The 22,975-nt window shown below is 33.4% G+C and overlaps 1 protein-coding gene across 1 annotated transcript in view; it reads left to right on the top strand.

Annotated features, from left to right (window-relative positions):
* The window catches only part of LOC136025885 (E3 ubiquitin-protein ligase ZNF598-like), a 111,195-nt gene extending 89,497 nt beyond the window's left edge, over positions 1-21,698 (top strand). The window contains exon 11 of the mRNA XM_065701932.1: positions 20,611-21,698. Within this exon, the coding sequence (XP_065558004.1) occupies positions 20,611-20,904 (294 nt within the window). The 3' untranslated portion in view covers positions 20,905-21,698. The remainder of the gene's footprint in view (positions 1-20,610) is intronic.
* Positions 21,699-22,975: the final 1,277 nt, after the last annotated feature.

Genomic DNA, 22,975 nt, shown 5'->3' with positions numbered 1-22,975 from the left:
GTCTTCTTCAGTGGCTCAATAGCCTCAAGTCAACGAATCGACGACGAGCAAGCTGAGCTGCGACAATTCAATTTTGAAATCCTGGCTCGTCCTGGGAAATCCAATGTTAACACATAACGCCATGTCTCGAATTGAGTTGGATTTTATTTTATTTTTTGTCCGCAAAATATGTGTCCAAACAACTTTAGCTAAAAAAATATAAATATATATATATATATATATATATATATATGTTTTTAACTACGTAAAAATTGCGAATATACAACATTCTTCGCTACCCCATTGTCTGTGCATATAAATAGATTGTCAGGTTTACCGACTCTTGAACATGCAACATATAATTGTCCATGGGAAAAACAATCCGTATTCAGGTCTATACCTCGTGATTCTAATGATTGCCTTTGAGCTTTGTTGATGGTGATTGCTAATCGAACATTCTCTGTGTCCCCGTCGTCATTTATATATATATACTAGCTGTTGGGGTGGCGCTTCGCCACCCCATTCATTCAATGAATTTTGAATGAATTCGCCACCCCCACCCTTCAATCATTTTTCTAATGATTGACCTTGAGCTTTGTTGATGGTGATTGCAAATGCTAATCGAATTGGGAATTGCAATCTTTTAAATTGAAAAGGCAGATCCGTTGGAATCATAGGAATGCGAGGAATAAGAACAGCCTCACCCTCAAAAGGCCCTGTCAAGATTGTGGCCTCTATTACGTTTCCATTGTTTTTTTACGGCAAGTTGCGTGCCATTGCAAAGCTTTGGTGGGTTGATATTTCTTAACAGTATTATTGGTACGCCTATTTTTAGTTGTAACACGTGTGGTGGAAACCCTGAAAGACCCATGGAATTTAAAAATTCAGATGGATAATTAACCGCTTCATTTGGTTCCAAAACTGTGTCGACTGACTTGTAAAGGACTGCCTGGTCTCGAATCTTGGTCAAAACAATATTGTTGATTTCGTGGACGTCTATATTTTTGGGTGCAAGAATCGCTCTTTCACTTAACCATTTATTATTTTTATAATTGTTTGGAATATTCGGAAATACTTTTTCAATCAATTCATTTTTGGACGTCACTAAATTACAGAATTCAGCAGGTAGTTGTATACGTCCTGAAATTGAGTCTACTGGGAGCTTTCCGTTTCCAATTGCCAGCAATTGATCGGAAAATGTTTGACCAGAGTCATCATTTTGCAATCGGACATGCATATTTGTAGTTAATTTTAATGTTTTTACGTGTGCCCACAAATTAGAATTTTTCAGGCAAGCATTCATTTCGTCTGCAGGGATTGATCCCTGTGAACCATCTATGAATATAATTAGATTTATATATGTGTTTTGAACGACGTAACACTTGGGAATATACAACATTCTTGGCTTTCCCATTGTCTGTGCATATACAAAGCCTTATGTACTTATAATGACGTCATATGCAAACGCTCTTTTTATAAACAAACAAACATGCATACACACAACTCGTTTTTATATAGATAGATAGATAGATAGATACAATACAAATGAACTGCGTAAAACTTGCGAATATATAACATTCTTCGCTGTCCAATTGTCGCTGCATATAAATAGATTGTCAGGTTTACCGACCCTCGAACATGCAACGTACAATTGTCCATGGGAAAAACAATCAGTATTAAGATCTATACCACATTTTTCTAATGAATGACCTTGAGTTTTGTTGATGGTGATTGCAAATGCTAATCGAATGTGCCCTTGAGCTTTGTTGATGGTGATTGCTAATTGAACATTCCCTGTGTCCCGGTGGTCATTTATATATCCCCCCTATGCCCCCCGGTGTCCCCGTTGTAGTTGTGTCCCTTTGTCCCGGTCGTCATTTATATTCCCTGTGTCCCGGTCGTTATTTTTGTCCCGTAACCCAGTCTGTAATATCTCTTTGAGTGTCCCGTTCGTCATTTATATTCCCTGTTTCCCGGTAGTCCTTTGTGTCCCGGTGTCCATGTCTGTAATTTCGTCAGTCGACAAATATGACGTCAGTCGACAAAAAACTTCATGACGGAATAATGCTCAATCCTCATAATGACTTCAGTCGACAAACATGACATCAGTCGACACACAAACATGACGTCAGTCAACAGACATACAACTTATTTTTATATATATAGATATAGATATAGTTTCTGTTTCAGTTTTTCTTTTTTTTTTAGTTTTGCAGCTTTTTTAGCTTTTTTAGCTTTTTTTCTTTCTAGTTTTTTACCTTTTTATGGCACTTGATTTTAACCAAGTGATATATAGCAATCGCAAATTCTGTCGGTCTGTTGGCCAATGTTCATTCTAACATTGACAGTTGGAAAAATCTTCACGTGCCAAGTATGCTAAAGCTCAACAATTTATAACAAACCTCAAATTATAAGTATCTTTTTTAAGGTTTTTGAATTACTTTAATCTATTATCAAAATATTTTGAAATATTTATGCAATTCCCAGTTTTTACATTTTTTGTTTCAGTTTTCTTTTTCTTCTTTATTTTTCAGACGTAAATACATATCGCCGAACCTTTGTTTTTTTAAGTAAAATCTGGTAGACATTGATAACCTTATCCAAGTCAAAATCCCAAACCCAATCATCATCGCTATCATTTTCAGTTTTGATACGTTTTGACTCTCGCTGTCCAGGTTGATCTTCTTCTAATTGCACGGTTTTGCGTTCTTTAGCCGCAAGCCTTTTGGCATTAACTCTCTGAGCAGTTTCCTCGACTGTTTCTTCTGTTGTAGGATTTGGTAACATTCTATCTTTTTCAATATTTTTCAATTTGTCAGTTTTCATTCTAACATTGACTGTTAGAAAAAATTTTACGTGCCAAGCATGCTAACACTCAACAATTTATAATAAACCTCAAAATTATAAATATCTGTTATAAGGTTTTCGAATTAATTTAATCTATTGTCAAAATATATAGAAATATTTATGCAATTCCCAGTTTCTACATTTTTAGTTTCAGTTTGCTTTTCAGTTTAGTTTCATTTTTATATATAGATAAGATATAATCTGGCGTAACGGACAGACAACTTATTTTTATATATATAGATATATATATATACTAGCTGTTGGGGTGGCGCTTCGCGCCACCCCAACACCTAGTTGGTGGGGGCGCTTCGCGCCCCCCCAAGCCCCCCCGCGCGCGTAAGTCGTTACGCGCCATAATAGTTACGCGCCATTGTAGTTGTGTCCCTATGTCCCACCTGTGAATATAGATAGATATATATATATATATATATATATATATATATATATATATATATATATATATATATATCTATATATATAAAATAAGTTGTCTGTGGATGGATGGATGGATGGATGTGTGGATGGATGTGTCAGGTGACGTCACCTGAAAAAACTGGATTAGGTGACGTCAAAACTGAAAAAACTAAAAAAAGGCAAAAACTACAAAAAAAACTAAAAACTAATAAAAAAAATAAAAAAGCTAAAAAACTAAAAAAACTATAAAGGTAAAAACCAATAAAAAACTAAAAAAAAACTGAAAAAACTAAAAAAAGGCAAAAACTACAAAAAAAAACTAAAAACTAATAAAAAAGTAAAAAAGCTAAAAAACTAAAAAAACTAAAAAAACTAAAAAAAGGTAAAAACTAAAAAAAATAAAAAATAAAAAAAAACTAAAAAAAAGGAAAAAACTGAAAAATAAGCTAAAATAAAGGTAAAAACCAATAAAAAACTAAAAAAAAAAGGAAAAAACTAATAAATGACGACACTCAAAGAGAAAGCGACCAGGACAAAAAACTAAAAAAAAAGGCAAAAACTACAAAAAAACTAAAAACTAATAAAAAAAATAAAAAAGCTAAAAAACTAAAAAAACTAAAAAAGGTAAAAAACTAAAAAAACTAAAAACTAAAAAAAAACTAAAAAAGGTAAAAACTAAAAGAACTAAAAAAGAAAAAAATAAATGACGACACTCAAAGAGAAAGCGACCAGGACAAAAGGAATGTTCGATTAGCAATCAACAAAGCACCGGGACACAGGGAGTATAAATGACGACCAGGACACAAGTAAAAAAAAAAATTAACAAAACTAAAAAGAAGGTAAAAACTACAAAAAAACTAAAAAGAAAAAAAAACTAAAAACTAATAAAAAAACTAAAAAATCTAAAAATCTAAATAAACTAAAAAAGAAAAAAAAAGGAAAAAATAAAGGAGAAAAACAAAACTAAAAAACGAATGTATATACAGACCGGTACACCGGGATACAAATGACGACCGGGACACAGGGAATATAAATAACGACCGGGACACAGGGACACAACTACAACGGGGACACCGGGGGAAACAGGGGGATATAAATGACGACCGGGACAAAAAAACTAAAAAGAAATAAAAACTAAAACTAATAAAAAAAACTAAAAAATCTAAAAATCTAAATAAGCTAAAAAAGAAAAAAAAAGGAAAAAAATAAAGGAGAAAAACAAAACTAAAAAACGAATGTATATACAGACCGGGACACCGGGATACAAATGATGACCGGGACCCGGGACACAGGGAATATAAATGACGACCGGGACACAGGGACACAACTACAACGGGGACACCGGGGGAAACAGGGGGATAACCTGACAATCTATTTATATGCAAAGACAATGGGACAGCAAAGAATGTTGTATATTCGCAAGTTTTACGTAGTTAAAACAATATATATATATATATCTATATTCACAGGTGGGACATAGGGACACAACTACAATGGCGCGTAACTATTATGGCGCGTAACGACTTACGCGCGCGGGGGGGCTTGGGGGGGGGCGCGAAGCGCCCCACCAACTAGGTGTTGGGGTGGCGCGAAGCGCCACCCCAACAGCTAGTATATATATATATATATATATATATATATATATATATATATATATATATATATATATCTATATATATAAAAATAAGTTGTCTGTCTGTGGATGTGTGGATGGATGTGTGGATGGATGTGTCAGGTGACGTCACCTGAAAAAACTGGATTAGGTGACGTCAAAACTGAAAAAACTAAAAAAAGGCAAAAACTACAAAAAAAACTAAAAACTAATAAAAAAAATAAAAAAGCTAAAAAACTAAAAAACTATAAAGGTAAAAACCAATAAAAAACTAAAAAAAAACTGAAAAAACTAAAAAAAGGCAAAAACTACAAAAAAAACTAAAAACTAATAAAAAAAGTAAAAAAGCTAAAAAACTAAAAAAACTAAAAAAACTAAAAAAAGGTAAAAAACTAAAAAAATAAAAACTAAAAAAAAGGAAAAAACTGAAAAATAAGCTAAAATAAAGGTAAAAACCAATAAAAAACTAAAAAAAAAAGGAAAAAACTAATAAATGACGACACTCAAAGAGAAAGCGACCAGGACAAAAAACTAAAAAAAAAGGCAAAAACTACAAAAAAACTAAAAACTAATAAAAAAATAAAAAAGCTAAAAAACTAAAAAAACTAAAAAAAGGTAAAAAACTAAAAAACTAAAAACTAAAAAAAACTAAAAAAGGTAAAAACTAAAAGAACTAAAAAAGAAAAAAATAAATGACGACACTCAAAGAGAAAGCGACCAGGACAAAAGGAATGTTCGATTAGCAATCAACAAAGCACCGGGACACAGGGAGTATAAATGACGACCAGGACACAAGTAAAAAAAAAAATTAACAAAACTAAAAAGAAGGTAAAAACTACAAAAAAACTAAAAAGAAAAAAAAACTAAAAACTAATAAAAAAACTAAAAAATCTAAAAATCTAAATAAACTAAAAAAGAAAAAAAAAGGAAAAAATAAAGGAGAAAAACAAAACTAAAAACGAATGTATATACAGACCGGTACACCGGGATACAAATGACGACCGGGACACAGGGAATATAAATAACGACCGGGACACAGGGACACAACTACAACGGGGACACCGGGGGAAACAGGGGGATATAAATGACGACCGGGACAAAAAAACTAAAAATAAATAAAAACTAAAAACTAATAAAAAAAACTAAAAAATCTAAAAATCTAAATAAGCTAAAAAAGAAAAAAAAAGGAAAAAAATAAAGGAGAAAAACAAAACTAAAAAACGAATGTATATACAGACCGGGACACCGGGATACAAATGATGACCGGGACCCGGGACACAGGGAATATAAATGACGACCGGGACACAGGGACACAACTACAACGGGGACACCGGGGGAAACAGGGGGATAACCTGACAATCTATTTATATGCAAAGACAATGGGACAGCAAAGAATGTTGTATATTCGCAAGTTTTACGTAGTTAAAACCATATATATATATATATATCTATATTCACAGGTGGGACATAGGGACACAACTACAATGGCGCGTAACTATTATGGCGCGTAACGACTTACGCGCGCGGGGGGGCTTGGGGGGGGCGCGAAGCGCCCCCACCAACTAGCTGTTGGGGTGGCGCTTCCCAGTCTTTTTAGTTTTTTTAGTTTTTTAGCTTTTTTATTTTTTTATTAGTTTTAGTTTTTTTTTGTAGTTTTTGCCTTTTTTTTAGTTTTTTAGTTTTTTAGCTTTTTTTTTTAGTTTTTAGTTTTTTTTTGTAGTTTTTGCCTTTTTTTAGTTTTTTAGTTTTTTAGCTTTTTTATTTTTTTTATTAGTTTTTAGTTTTTTTGTAGTTAGTTTTTTTAGTTTTTTACCTTTTTTTAGTTTTTTTAGTTTTTTTAGTTTTTTAGCTTTTTTATTTTTTTTATTAGTTTTTAGTTTTTTTTGTAGTTTTTGCCTTTTTTAGTTTTTTAGCTTTTTTATTAGTTTTTAGTTTTTTTTGTTGTTTTTGCCTTTTTTTTAGTTTTTTAGTTTTTTAGCTTTTTTATTTTTTTTATTAGTTTTTAGTTTTTTTTGTAGTTTTTGCCTTTTTTTAGTTTTTTCAGTTTTGACGTCACCTGATCCAGTTTTTTCAGGTGACGTCACCTGATCCAAATAGATTGTCAGGTTTACCGACTCTTGAACATGCAACATATAATGGTCCATGGGAAAACAATCTGTATTCAGATCTATACCTCATGATTCTAATGATTGCTCTTGAGCTTTGTTGATGGTGATTGCTAATCGACCATTCCCTGTCCCGGTCGTCATTTATATCCCCCTGTTTCCCCCGGTGTCCCCGTTGTAGTTGTGTCCCTGTGTCCCGGTCGTCATTTATATTCCCTGTGTCCCGGTCGTCATTTGTATCCCGGTGTCCCGGTCTGTATATACATTCGTTTTTTATTTTGTTTTTCTCCTTTATTTTTTTCCTTTTTTTTTCTTTTTTAGTTTATTTAGATTTTTAGATTTTTTAGTTTTTTATTAGTTTTTTGTTTTTTTTTCTTTTTAGTTTTTTTGTAGTTTTTACCTTCTTTTTAGTTTTGTTAGTTTTTTTTTACTTATGTCCTGGTCGTCATTTATACTCCCTGTGTCCCGGTGCTTTGTTGATTGCTAATCGAACATTCCTTTTGTCCTGGTCGCTTTCTCTTTGAGTGTCGTCATTTATTTTTTTCTTTTTTAGTTCTTTTAGTTTTTACCTTTTTTAGTTTTTTTTAGTTTTTTAGATGAAAATTTTTTTAGTTTTTTCCTTTTTTTCTTTTTAGTTTTTTATTGGTTTTTACCTTTATTTTAGCTTATTTTTCAGTTTTTTCCTTTTTTTAGTTTTTTTTTTATTTTTTATTTTTTTTTAGTTTTTTACCTTTTTTTAGTTTTTTTAGTTTTTTTAGTTTTTTAGCTTTTTTACTTTTTTTATTAGTTTTTAGTTTTTTTTGTAGTTTTTGCCTTTTTTTAGTTTTTTCAGTTTTTTTTAGTTTTTTATTGGTTTTTACCTTTATTTTAGCTTATTTTTCAGTTTTTTCCTTTTTTTAGTTTTTTTTAGTTTTTAGTTTTTTTAGTTTTTTACCTTTTTTTAGTTTTTTTAGTTTTTTTAGTTTTTTAGCTTTTTTATTTTTTTATTAGTTTTTAGTTTTTTTTTGTAGTTTTTGCCTTTTTTTAGTTTTTTTAGTTTTTTAGCTTTTTTATTAGTTTTTAGTTTTTTTTTGTAGTTTTTGCCTTTTTTTAGTTTTTTTAGTTTTTTAGCTTTTTTATTTTTTTTATTAAGTTTTTTTAGTTTTTTAGCTTTTTTATTAGTTTTTAGTTTTTTTTGTAGTTTTTGCCTTTTTTTAGTTTTTTTAGTTTTTTAGCTTTTTTATTTTTTTTATTAGTTTTTATTTTTTTTTGTAGTTTTTGCCTTTTTTTAGTTTTTTCAGTTTTGACGTCACCTGATCCAGTTTTTTCAGGTGACGTCACCTGATCCACAGATCCACACACAGACAACTTATTTTTATATATATAGATATATATATATATATATATATATATATCTATATATATAAAAATAAGTTGTGGATGGATGTGTGGATGGATGTGTCAGGTGACGTCACCTGAAAAAACTGGATCAGGTGACGTCAAAACTGAAAAAACTAAAAAAGGCAAAAACTACAAAAAAAACTAAAAACTAATAAAAAAAATAAAAAAGCTAAAAAACTAAAAAAACTAAAAAAAGGCAAAAACTACAAAAAAAAACTAAAAAAAAACTGAAAAAACTAAAAAAAGGCAAAAACTACAAAAAAAAACTAAAAACTAATAAAAAAAGTAAAAAAGCTAAAAAACTAAAAAAACTAAAAAAACTAAAAAAAGGTAAAAAACTAAAAAAAATAAAAAATAAAAAAAAACTAAAAAAAAGGAAAAAACTGAAAAATAAGCTAAAATAAAGGTAAAAACCAATAAAAAACTAAAAAAAAAAAGGAAAAAACTAATAAATGACGACACTCAAAGAGAAAAAAAGGCAAAAACTAATAAATGACGACACTCAAAGAGAAAAAAAGGCAAAAACTACAAAAAAAACTAAAAACTAATAAAAAAATAAAAAAGCTAAAAAACTAAAAAAAACTAAAAAAAGGCAAAAACTACAAAAAAAACTAAAAACTAATAAAAAAGCTAAAAAACTAAAAAAACTAAAAAAAAGGCAAAAACTACAAAAAAACTAAAAACTAATAAAAAAAATAAAAAAGCTAAAAAACTAAAAAAACTAAAAAAACTAAAAAAAGGTAAAAAACTAAAAAAACTAAAAACTAAAAAAAACTAAAAAAGGTAAAAACTAAAAGAACTAAAAAAGAAAAAAATAAATGACGACACTCAAAGAGAAAGCGACCAGGACAAAAGGAATGTTCGATTAGCAATCAACAAAGCACCGGGACACAGGGAGTATAAAAAAAAGAAAAAAAAAGGAAAAAAATAAAGGAGAAAAACAAAACTAAAAAACGAATGTATATACAGACCGGTACACCGGGATACAAATGACGACCGGGACACAGGGAATATAAATGACGACCGGGACACAGGGACACAACTACAACGGGGACACCGGGGGAAACAGGGGGATATAAATGACGACCGGGACAAAAAAACTAAAAAGAAAAAAAAACTAAAAACTAATAAAAAAACTAAAAAATCTAAAAATCTAAATAAGCTAAAAAAGAAAAAAAAAGGAAAAAAATAAAGGAGAAAAACAAAACTAAAAAACGAATGTATATACAGACCGGGACACCGGGATACAAATGACGACCGGGACCCGGGACACAGGGAATATAAATGACGACCGGGACACAGGGACACAACTACAACGGGGACACCGGGGGAAACAGGGGGATGTAAATGACGACCGGGACACCGGGACAGGGAATGGTCGATTAGCAATCACCATCAACAAAGCTCAAGGGCAATCATTAGAATCATGAGGTATAGATCTGAATACAGATTGTTTTCCCATGGACCATTATATGTTGCATGTTCAAGAGTCGGTAAACCTGACAATCTATTTATATGCAAAGACAATGGGACAGCAAAGAATGTTGTATATTCGCAAGTTTTACGTAGTTAAAACCATATATATATATCTATCTATATTCACAGGTGGGACATAGGGACACAACTACAATGGCGCGTAACTATTATGGCGCGTAACGACTTACGCGCGCGGGGGGGCTTGGGGGGGGCGCGAAGCGCCCCCACCAACTAGGTGTTGGGGTGGCGCGAAGCGCCACCCCAACAGCTAGTATATATATATATATATATATATATATATATATATATATATATATATATATATATATATATATATATATATATATATATAAAATATAAATATTTTATGTCAACGTAAAAATACGTTGTTTGTGTGTTATGTCTGTCTGTCTGTCTGTCGAGTGACGTCATTATATGACGTCTGAATTATTTCATCATATACCAATTCAAAAACGAATGTATTCAAGCCGAAGTAGCTGAGTTGGTAAAGCGTTATGTTCCAGGCTCCAGGTTCGAACCTTGGCTTTACCATTAATACAGAAGAAGAAAAAAAAACTGAAAAAGGTAAAAACTACAATAAAATACTAAAAAAACTAAAAAAGCTAAAAAACTAAAAATAAATAAAAAAAAAAGGTAAAAAACTAAAAACTAATAAAAAACTAAAAAAACTAAAAACACTAAAAACTGAAAAAGAAAAAAAAACTAAAAAAAGGTAAAAACTGAAAAATAAAGGAGAAAAAGAAAATTTAAAACCGGGATACAGGGAATATAAATGACGACAGGGACACTCAAAGAGAAATTACAAACTGGGACACTGGGACACAAATAACGACCGGGAGATATAAATGACGACCGGGACACTCAAAGATAAATTACAGACCGGGACGCCGGGACACAAATGACGACCGGGACACAGGGAATATAAATGACGACCGGGACGCTCAAAGAGAAATTACAGACTGGGACACTGGGACACAAATGACGACCGGGATACTGGGAGTATAAATGACGACCGGGCCACAGGGACACAACTACAAGGGGGATGCCGGGGGCACAGGGGATATACAAATGACGACGGGGACACAGGGAATGTTCGATTAGCAATCACCATCAACAAAGCTCAAGGGCAATCATTAGAATAATCAGGTATAGATCTGAATACGGATTGTTTTTCCCATGGACAATTTTATGTTGCATGTTCAAGAGTCGGTAAACCTGACAATTTATTTATATGCAAAGACAATGGGACATCGAAGAATGTTGTATATTCGCAAGTTTTACGTAATTAAAAACACACATATATATATATATATATATATATATATATATATATATATATATATATATATATATATATATATATATATATATATCTTTCTATATTCACAGGTGGGACACAGGGACACAACTACAATGGCGCGTAACGACTTGCGCGCACGGGGGGCTTGGGTGGGGCGCGAAGTGCCCCCATCAACTAGGTGTTGGGGTGTTGGGCATAGCTGCCAAACAGCTAGTATATATATATATATATATATATATATATATATATATATATATATATATATATATATATATATATATATATTTATATATTTATAGAAATCTATTTTTAGGTTTTTTTCTTTTTTTAGTTTTTATGGCACTTGGTATTAACCAAGTGACATATAGCAGTCGCCAATTCTGTCGGTCTGTCGGTCTGTCCCGGTTTTGCTACTTTAGGCACTTCCAGGTAAGCTAGGACGATGAAATTTGGCAAGCGTATCAGGGACCGCACCAGATTAAATTAGAAATAGTCGTTTTCCTGATTTGACCATCTGGGGGGGGAGTGGGGGCCCGGTTAATTCGCAAAAAATAGAAAAAATGAAGTATTTTTAACTTATCAGCGGGTATTTGGATCTTAATGAAATTTCATGTTTGGAATGATATTGTGTCTTAGAGCTCTTATTTTAAATCCCGACCGGATCTGATGACATTGGGGGGAGTCGGAGGGGGAAAACCTAAAGTCCCGGTTTTGCTACTTTAGGCACTTCCAGGTAAGCTAGGACGATGAAATTTGGCAAGCGTATCAGGGACCGGACCAGATTAAATTAGAAATAGTCGTTTTCCCGATTTGACCATCTGGGGGGGGGGAGTAGGGGCCGGTTAATTCGGAAAAACAGAAAAAATGAAGTATTTTTAACTTATGAGCGGGTGATTGGATCTTACTGAAATTTGATGTTTGGAATGACATTGTGTCTCAGAGCTCTTATTTTAAATCCCGACTGGGTCTGATGACATTGGGGGGAGTTGGAGGGGGGAAACCTAAAATCTTGGAAAACACTTAGAGTAGAGGGATCGGGATGAAAGTTGATGGGAAAAATAAGCGCAAGTCCTAGATACATGATTGACATAATCGGAACTTATTTGTTCTCTTCGGGGTAGTTGGGGGGGGGAGTAAGTCTTAAAAATTAGGAAAATGAGGTATTTTCAACTTGCGAACGGGTGATCGGATCTCAATGAAATTTGATGTTTAGAAGGATATCGTGTCTTAGAGCTCTTATTTTAAATCCCGACCAGATCTTGTGATGGGGGCGGGGAGTTGGGAGGGGGAACCTAAAACTTGGAAAACACTTAGAGTGGAGGGATCGGGATGAAACATGGTGGGAAAAATAAACACAAGTCCTAGATAGATGATTGACATAAACGGAACGGATCCGCTCTCTTTGGGGTAGTTGGGGGGGGGGGGGTTAATTCTGAAAAATTAGAAAAAATGAGGTATTTTTAACTTACGAACGGGTGATTGGATCTCCATGAAATTTGATTTTTAGAAGGATATCGTGGCTCAAAGCTCTTATTTTAAATCCTGACCGGATCTGGTGACATTGGGGGAAGTTTGGGGTGGGGAGACCTAAAATGATGGGAAACGCTTAGATTGGAGGGATTGGGATGAAACTTGGTTGGAAAAATAAGCAAAAGTCTTGCATACGTAATTTACATAATTGGAACGGATCCGCTCAATTGCGGGGGGGGGGGGTAATTCTGAAAAATAAGAAAAATAACGTATTTTTAACTTACGAAGGAGTGATCGGATCTTCATGAAACTTCATATTTAGAAGGACCTCGTAACTCTGATATCTTATTTTAAATCTCAACCGGATCAAACGTAATTGGGGGGGGGGGGCAGTTGGGGGGACCGGAAATCTTAGAAAATACTTAAAGCGGTGAGATCAGGATGAAACTGGATGGGAAGAATAGAAACCTGTCTAAGATACGTGACTGACATAACTGGACCGGATCTGCTCTCTTTGGTGGAATTGGGAGGGGGGAGGTAATTTTGAAAATTGAGGTATTTGTAACTTACGAAAGGGTGACCAGATCTTAATGAAATTTGATATTTAGAAGGATCTTGTGCTATAAAGTTTAACTTTAGGTTCTGACCTTCTCACAAGTGCCAAATGAGCTCTTGGCTCTTGGCTCTTCCGACCTCGTACCATATGAGCTCTCGGCTCTTCCGACCTCGTCCAAATGAGCTCTTGGCTCTTCCGACCTCGTACCATATGAGCTCTCGGCTCTCCCGACCTCGTCACAAGTGCCATATGAGCTCTTAGCTCTTGTTTTCTTTTTAGTTTTCTTTTTTTTTTGTTCTTTTTTTTTCATTTTTAGTTTTTATGGCACTTGGTATTAACCAAGTGACATATAGCAATCGCCAATTCTGTCGGTCCTGGTTTTGCTACTTTAGGCACTTCCAGGTAAGCTAGGACGATGAAATTTGGCTAGGACGAGGAAATTTTGGCATCTTAATGAAATTTGATGTTTGGAATGATATTGTGTCTCAGAGCTCTTATTTTAAATCCCGACCGGATCTGGTGACATTGGGGGAAGTTTGGGGTGGGGAAACCTAAAATCATGGAAAACGCTTAGATTGGAGGGATTGGGATGAAACTTGGTTGGAAAATTAAGCAGAAGTCTTGCATACGTGATTTACATAATTGGAATGGATCCGCTCAATCGGGGGGGGGGGGGTTAATTCTGAAAAATAAGAAAAAATGACGTATTTTTAACTTACGAAGGAGTGATCGGATCTTCATGAAACTTTAGAAGGATTTTGTGCTTTAAAATTCTAATTTCAAATTCCGACCAGATCCTGTGACATTCGGGGGAGTTGGAGGGGGAAACCGGAATTCTTGGAAAACATGAAAATTGGGATATTTTTATCTTACGAATAGATGATCGTATCGTAACGAAATTTGATTTTTAGAAGGAATTCATGTCTCAGAGCTCTTATTTCAAATCCCGATCAGATCTTTTGACATTGGGGGGAGTTGGAGGGGGAAATCTTGGAAAAACACTTGGAGTGGAGGAATCGGGATGAAGCTTGGTGGATAGAATAAACAAATGTCCTTGATACGTGATTGACAGAATTGTACTGGATTCGCTCTCTTTGGGGGAGTTGGGGGGAGGGGTTCAGTGATTTGGCGAGTTGTGTGCTTCTGGACGTGCTAGGGCGATGAAAATTGGTAGGAGTGTCAGGGAGCTGCACAATTTGACTTGATAAAGTCGTTTTCCCAGATACGACCATCTGGGGGGCGAAAGGGAGAGGAAAAATTGGAAAAAACTAGGTATTTAAAACTTACGAGTGGGTGATCGGATCTTAATGAATTTTGATATTTAGAAGGATTTTGTGACTCAGAGCTCTTATTTTAAATCTTGCCAGGCATTAAGCCTCTTATTTTCCTTTTTAAATCAATCTATTGATTCATAGAATTTTGTTAGAGCTCCTACCATTTGGCTCTTAGCTCTTCTCGCCTCGTCACAAGTGCCATATGAGCTCTTAGCTCTTTTTTTCTTTCATTTTCTTCTTTATTTTTCAGACGTCATATGCAAACCCTCAAACATACAAAAAAACAAACATGCTTTATTTCTTTTTATTTTTTAGTTTTTCTTTTTTTAGTTTTTTTTGCTTTTTTTTCTTTTTAGTTTTTTACCCTTTTTTAATTTTGTTTCTTTTTTTAGTTTATTTTCTTTTTAGGTTTATCTTTTTTTAGTTTATTTCTTTTTTAATTTTTTTTTTAGTTTTTTTCTTTTTTTTAGTTTTTTAGCTTTTTTAGTTTTTTTTTTTGTAGATTTTTTAATTGTTTTGCTTTTTTCTTTTTAATTTTTTACCTTTTTTAGTTTTTTCATTTTTTAGTTGTTTTTTCTTTTTTAGTTTTTCTTTTTTTTAGTATTTTTCTTTTTTAGTTTTTTCCTTTTTTTTAGTTTTTCTCTTTTTTTAAGTTTTTCTGTTTTTAGTTTTTTCTTTTTTTATTTTTTATCTTTTTTTGTTTTTTTCGTTCATTTTCTTCTTTATTTTTCAGACGTTAGCGGATCTTAGAATCTCAGCGGCTACTAGTTCTTTCTGAGAGCTTCTTTGCACAAACTGATACCGAACAGATGTATTTTGAAATCCCCCCTCTTCATCAGAATCAGGTGCACGTGCACAGTGCATCCGAATCGCAAAGGGAACCTCCTGGTCAATTAAAGGGTAGGGAGCTTCGTCCCCTTCCAGTCGAGTTTCCACAGTTGGTACTTGCTTGGCTCAATGTCAGGCAATTCCATATCAAGCCACGTGAGTAGAATTCTTGGCCGTGTCATTGGCACCGATGGCCAAAGTTTTAACGCATTCTACACCAATGGCATTGTCGTAGTACACAACTTGTATTGGAATGGCTGTAGGCTACTTTTGACCTTCTCGCTCCGTTCCTTCGTGGAGTCGACTCCACCGGAGATCACGAGCCACGGTGGAACTATCCGTCACGTCAATTGAGTTTGATTTATAATCTCCATCTTTTGGAGATTTCACGTCTCAGTCGACTTATCCCTCGAACTGGATTTCCAGGAGTTGTCATCTCTAATCTGCCTTCTTTTTATTAGGCGCGTGTTTGTAATCTTGGCAAAGAGTCAAACTCTCAGCACAATTCCCAAATCCACTGTTATCAATACCATAAACTAATTTTTCACGAGAACTTACACTAGGCCTACTGCTATCTGCAATTCCAATTTTACTTTTTAAGAAAAGGTATCCCTCTGCTCAAACAAGTTTTTGTATCACAATCAGAACCTTCGAAAATCCCATTAAGAATATCAGAAACTGACCTATCAACGAGTTTTTGAACTATAATTATAAAGTTCTTCAAAACTGATCCACGTTTTAAGTTTCGCATTCCAGTCTTCCGAATTCCATCCTAAGTGATTCCTAAGAACAACATCCCTGCTTGAACTTTTACTGGTTTTCAAACTATCTTTTACACAGCACATCAAATTCATGTTGTTGACTATAACTTTGGAAATAATCTGTTTAATTATTGTGTTATATAATCAATAATTATAACATACTAGCTTGTGGGCCTAGTTTGTGGGAGTGCTTCGCGCCCCCCAAGTCCCCTCGCGCGCGTAAGTCGCTACGCGCCATCGTAGTTGTGTCCCTGTGTCCCACCTGTGAATAGATAGAAATAGATATATATATATATATATATATATATATATATATATATATATATATATATATATATATATATATATATATATATATATATATATATATATATATATATGTTTTTAACTACGTAAAACTTGCGAATATACAACATTCTTCGCTGTCCCATTGTCTGTGCATATAAATAGATTGTCAGGTTTACCGACTCTTGAACATGCAACATATAATTGTCCATGGGAAAAACAATCCGTATTCAGATCTATACCGTATGTTTCTAATGATTGTCCTTGAGCTTTGTTGATGGTGATTGCTAATCGAACATTCCCTGTGTCCCCGTCGTCATTTATATATCCCCTCTGCGACCCCCAGCGTCCCCGTTGTAGCTGTGTCCCTGTGTCCTGGTCGTCGTTTATATTCCCTGTGTCTCGGTGTCCCGGTCGTCATTTGTGTCCCGGTTTGTAGCTTCATCTTATAATGACGTCATATACAAAGCCTTATATACTTATAATGACGTCATATGCAAACCCACAAACAAACAAAGATGCATATATACAACTTATTTTTATATATATAGATATAGTTTCTGTTTTAGTTTTTTCTTTTTTATTTTTTTATTTTCTTAGTTTTTTCTTCTTTTTTAGTTTTTTTTCTTTGTTAGTTTTTTCTTTTTTTTTAATTGTTTTTTCTTTTTTAGTTTTTCTTTTTTTTTAGTTTTGTAGCTTTTTTAATTTTTTTAGCTTTTTCTTCTTTTTAGTTTTTTACCTTTTTTAGTTTTTTTCTTTTTAGGCTTTTTCTTTTTTTTGTTTTTTTTTCTTTTTTAGTTTTTCTTTTTTTTAGTTTTTTCTTTTGTAGTTTTTCTTTTTTTTTTAGTTTTTTTCTTTTCTAGTTTTTTTTTCTTTTTTGTTAGTTTTTTCTCTTTTTTTTAGTTTTTTTAGTTACCTTTTTTTATTTTTTAGTTTTTTTTTCTTCTTTATTTTTCAGACGTCATATGCAGACAAACAAACACAGATATGCGGACAAACTTACAACTTATTTTTATATATTCCTCGGCTGTTTCTTCTGCCATTGTAGGATTTATACTAAATATTCTCTTTGAATTGCAAGCCTTATATACGTATCATGACGTCATATATAAAGCCTTATATACTTATAATGACGTAATAATGCTCAATCCTGAGCATTATTATACGACAAACATGACGTCAGTCAACAAACAACTTATATATATAGATTTAATTGATATAAGTAACTATTTAATGTAAGTAATTATATAATAAAAAAAAAATATTTATCCATCTTCGCACGTAAAATTATCGGCATATCGGGTTAGTATCTGTAAGAGAGTAAAGTATAGGTTTCTTGGATTTTCAAGGGAGGGAGAGGGCTGCGAGTATGGTGATTCAAATTATGTACTTTTAATTTTTATCAACCGGCATATCTGATAGTGCTATAATGATTCAAAATAGTGCTCGTTTTTTAAGAACTGCATTAATTTCAATAGCATCAAGACGAATTTTCTAAAAAAAAATGCTTTTTTTTTTTTTTTTATTCCCGCAAATCTGTTTTCGTCACTACCTACTACTTTTACGTTTAACTTGGGTAATAGTTATTACTCTAGAATTAGTGGCATATGGCGATAATTTTACATTTGAATCTTTTTTGAATTTTTTTTTATTTTTAGTTTCTTGGGGCTTTGGTTTGCTCTTTACTAGGTGCTAGTCATTGTTGCAACCAGGACTCCTCTACTGTCAAAATATCCTTTTTTCAAATATTTTTAGTTTTTTGTATATTTGTGATGCTTATGACCTACTCCCCACCCCCTATTTGATAGCCGCATAGTGAAGGTGTTTTTTTAATTATTGCTAATTTAAAGTATATTAAACAAGCTATGCTTTACTTAACAGCTCGTGAAAGATTAAAACTTTTTGGTTTTACAAAGCTCCTTTGAAATCCAATTTTTGGCACAATTAAAATTGCTAATTCATTTTTACCACAATTTTAAAACCAAATCTATCGTTATTATCATTAAACAGTATTTACAAGAAAGTCAATCAATACTTTCATGCTTTGACATGCATATGTTTGGCCATGCAAGTACTTGAGCGTGCAACTTCAGCCATAATAATTATTATTATTATTATCATTACATTATTATTATTATCATTGTTATATTATTATATTATTAGTATTACCATTATTATCACTATATTATTATCATTATATTATTATTATTACTATTATCGTTATATTATTATTATTTTTATTATTATTATTATTAATATTAGTATTATTCTAATAATAACAATAATTGTGGAATTCTATTAGCTTGTCAAATTGTGACTCTTTGAGAAGCCAATCGTTTTAAGTTTTAATGTTGCTCCTTACTTGCAGTTAAAAAAATTTCAGCCAGACATGCAATTAGGAAGTTTCCTAATAGGAAGTAAGACATGCAATTAGGAAGTAATCCTAGATACAGAGTTCTAGACTCTAGAAGTGGGTGCCATGCTGAAACCTGTTTTAGTCAAGCACTATTTTTTTGTCTTTTTTGATATAGAGAAACTGCTTGAATATTGATATGTGGACAAATTTGTGTCTAGACCTTTAAGTGTAACTCGGTGTTTCCACTATCATCTCTTTTATGCGCCGTTAAACATTGGGAGTTTTTAGTAGAAAATTTGTAGATGGCGTTTTTAACTGTAGAATTTTTTTAAGCCGCTAGGTGTCACAATAGTCTCATGGTCCAAGTGGATTACCGCAAAAAAACTCTGCAATTTTCTCCCTCACAATTGTCCACTGGTACAAAATTGGAATTTTGCCAAGATTTGAAAATTTTTACATTTCCTTGCCAGTAAGGTTCTTCAAAGTTTCCTATTTTGCAAGGGTTTAGCCCCAAAAATCCTTATATCAAAAATTGCCAACATTTATTACCTAAGACGTAAGGAGTCGCAAATCGAATAGTTTCAAAATTTGGATCTGACGACGCCTTGACATCCGACCTGAAAACTTGTACTTTTAACAGAAATATCTGAATATCTGGGATAAATAGTACAAGGGAAAGATGAATATGACATTTTTAATAGGATTTCGTAACTGCGTCCTTTTGGCAGTTGACAGACTTTGAACTTCCGTTGACTTACGAAAATTCCATAGAAGTGGCAACACTGATCTAACTAGACATGTTAGATCAGATGAACGCCACTTCAGTATTTCTGATTTAAAATTGTATAAACTGTGAAGTCAACAGTCTCCCAAAATCGTTTATCAAACATAAGGATATTCTCTGTAGTCTTGAGAATCTTTGCCTACTAGTAAATCTCTTTCATCAGAAGATTTGAGAAGTTTCATTAAACTTGTTGGATTTTATGAAAACGATTTGCCTGGAATCGGGTTGAGCTGTTTAACGATGGCGCTTTAGCACGCACACCATCTTCCAGATTCAAATAAGATCGCGCTCAAGTACTGCGGAACCTGGCTTACATATTAGGCCTGTTTTTGCCTATTTGTCATTCTGTTTATATATTTATCATTCAATTTATATATTTATCATTCAATTTCGCGCTCAAGTACTGTGGAACCTGGCTTACATATTAAGCCTGTTTCGGCATATTTGTCATTCTGTTTAAATATTTGTCATTCTATTAAAATAAGATTGCGCTCAAGTACTGCGGAACCTGGCTCGCATATTAGGCCTGTTTCGGCCTATTTGTCATTCTGTTTAAATATTTGTCATTCTATTAAAATAAGATTTCGCTCAAGTATTGCGGAACCTGACTCGCATAATAGGCCTCTTTGTCATTCTGCAATTATCAAAAAATAATTTCCTTTTTTTTTAATTGACATGTAGGTTTTTTGTACTCTTGCCCCCTTCACCCCCTTATCAAACCGAAACCATAGGTGTGCTCCTGTCTGTATGTATATGCATATATTCATAAACACGCAATACACATTTGAGGTCTTTATGTAAAACTCCAACAAAAACAGAAATTGTATTAATAAATATAAATAACTATCGTAGTAATTGGAGGATATATTTTGATATTTATTTATTATGATATATAATGGTAGACCATGGTATGTCTTCAAAATTTTGCAATTCGAATAGGTTAAAAATAAGTATTGGGTCCTGTGGTGGTGCAGTGGGTTTAATTTTAGCTTGGTAAAATGGAACCCAGACCTCAAACTCAGCTGTAACATCACACTGTAGGGCCAACGCAAGGTCCTTAGTAGTCAAGAGGTGTCGTTATCCAATACACATACAATATTGGGTTAACCGTACAGCGGGTCTTGGTCTGCCGCTAATTCATTACCTTTCATTTTATTTCTAGGAATTTCAAGACATATCGAAGAAGTTCAGAAGTGGTGCGATGTCAGCCAAAAACTATTATGAACTAGTTCAAGATTTGTTTGGAACATCTAGCTTTGAATTGGTCTTTTCTGATCTTCTTGTTCTTCTTCCTGATGTTTCAAGACAACAAGAACTATATGAAGTTCATAAGGGAGTTAGTGGTGCAGCTCAATTTACTCCATGTGCAGTCTGTGGTCAAATTCTTGCTCCGTCAGACTTGAAACACCATAAAGTCTCACATACTTTAGATAATGATTTTCCTAGTTTAAATTAGCGTTTGGGCTATAACCATAGATATATTACGTGAATGGATACCAGTCAATCTAGAAAAAGTATGCAATTGCGAGTATGGGATCTGCCACTAAACTAATAACAATGGTGTTTATCAAACATATAATAGAAAAACAGACTTAAGTAAAGCGGAGGCATAGCAAAGTGGGTAAAAGGCGTTTGTAGGTTTATTCCCTCAATGGATACTAAATAACATGATAAAGTATTGTAATACGCAAAAATCGTAAATTGGGTAAATAGTGCCCATAGATTATGGCCTGAATAGTTATCAAATAATAGTTACCAGAAATCTACCAAGAATGGTGCAAACAATGGTAATCATTAAGTTTAGATAATCGCACCTTACCAACGGGATTTGCCTGCTTCAGACCGTTTTATTGCTGGTGGTATGGAAGAGGTAGCGCTGTGAGCTCGCAAAGAGGCCTATTGTCTGTAGTTTCTTAATATGTCTATGGCTACAACCAGTGATTTCCATTTTTGTTTTGTGGGTGGATTAGTAGTATCGCGAGAACAAGTCTTTTTTGAACGTTTGATTATAAAGTTTATGGACATTTGTAGAAGACGATTGGTAGTATTGTAAGAAAAAGCCTTATTTGAACGTATGATTATCAAGTTTTTTGGATGTTTGTTGGATTATAGTGCTGTAAGAAAAAATTTGTTTGAACGTTTAATTTTCAAGATGTGATTAATGCTTATTTTAATAAATTAGCAATCCGGGAAGAGGTAATTTTTTTTCAATCTGTGAATGATTATGGATTAAATTGGTTGATAAAATAATTAGTTTTTGCAAAAAGATGCAGGACTTTGGTTAGTCTTTTCTGTTTCCTCACACAATTCCAGGGTTTAGTATTGCCAAAAAGACTTAGGCCTATGGGTATTTTTGCTTCTTCCTGAGGAAATTCTTCTAAAGATGTGTGTCCATGGGTGACTTTTTCTCTGTTTCCTGGAGCAATTCATCAATTCAGTTTCGTCAAAAATATATGGGCCTAGGGGTATTTCTTTGTTTTTCCTGAGGCAATTCCTGAATACATTTGAAAAAAAAATCGCTTCCAAAACTATGGTAACCTTAATTGCCAAAAGGTGTAGGACATTGGGTAACATTTTCTTCCATTTTCTGAGCTAATTGCTAAATTTTTGTTCTTTCTTACTTCTCTGTTCACTTATGTTCTTGTTTTGGCACTTGGTCTGTCTGTCTGTCGGTCCCGGTTTTGCCAGTTTAGGCACTTCCAGATAAGCTAGGACGATGAAATTTGGCAGGCGTATCAGAGGCCAGGACTTTGGTTAGTCTTTTCTGTTTCCTCACACAATTCCAGGGTTTAGTATTGCCAAAAAGACTTAGGCCTATGGGTATTTTTGCTTCTTCCTGAGGAAATTCTTCTAAAGATGTGTGTCCATGGGTGACTTTTTCTCTGTTTCCTGGAGCAATTCATCAATTCAGTTTCGTCAAAAATATATGGGCCTAGGGGTATTTCTTTGTTTTTCCTGAGGGAATTCCTGAATACATTTGAAAAAAGAATCGCTTCCAAAACTATGGTAACCTTAATTGCCAAAAGGTGTAGGACATTGGGTAACATTTTCTTCCATTTTCTGAGCTAATTGCTAAATTTTTGTTCTTTCTTACTTCTCTGTTCACTTATGTTCTTGTTTTGGCACTTGGCCTGTCTGTCTGTCGGTCCCGGTTTTGCCAGTTTAGGCACTTTCAGATAAGCTAGGACGATGAAATTTGGCAGGCGTATCAGAGGCCAGGCCAGATTAAGTTAGAAATCGACCATCTAGGGGTGGGGGGGTGTGGGGGACGGTTAATTCGAAAAAAATAAAAAAATGAGGTATTTTAACTTACGAATGGGTGATCGGATCTTAATGAAATTTGATATTTAGTAGCATATCGTGTCTCAGAGCTCTGATTTTAAATCCCGATCGATCCTGTGACATTGGGGGAGTTGGAGGTTGGACCTAAAATCTTGGAAAACGCATAGAGTGGAGGGATCGGGACCTGGTGGGAAAAATAAGCACAAGTCCTAGATGCGTGACTGACATAACCGGACCGGATCCGC

Source organism: Artemia franciscana, chromosome 4 (genome assembly GCF_032884065.1).
Source record: "Artemia franciscana chromosome 4, ASM3288406v1, whole genome shotgun sequence".
NCBI classification, from domain to species: Eukaryota; Metazoa; Arthropoda; class Branchiopoda; order Anostraca; family Artemiidae; genus Artemia; species Artemia franciscana.
The sequence above is the reverse complement of the archived record's forward strand: the minus strand, read 5'-3'. Positions and strand labels throughout refer to the sequence as shown.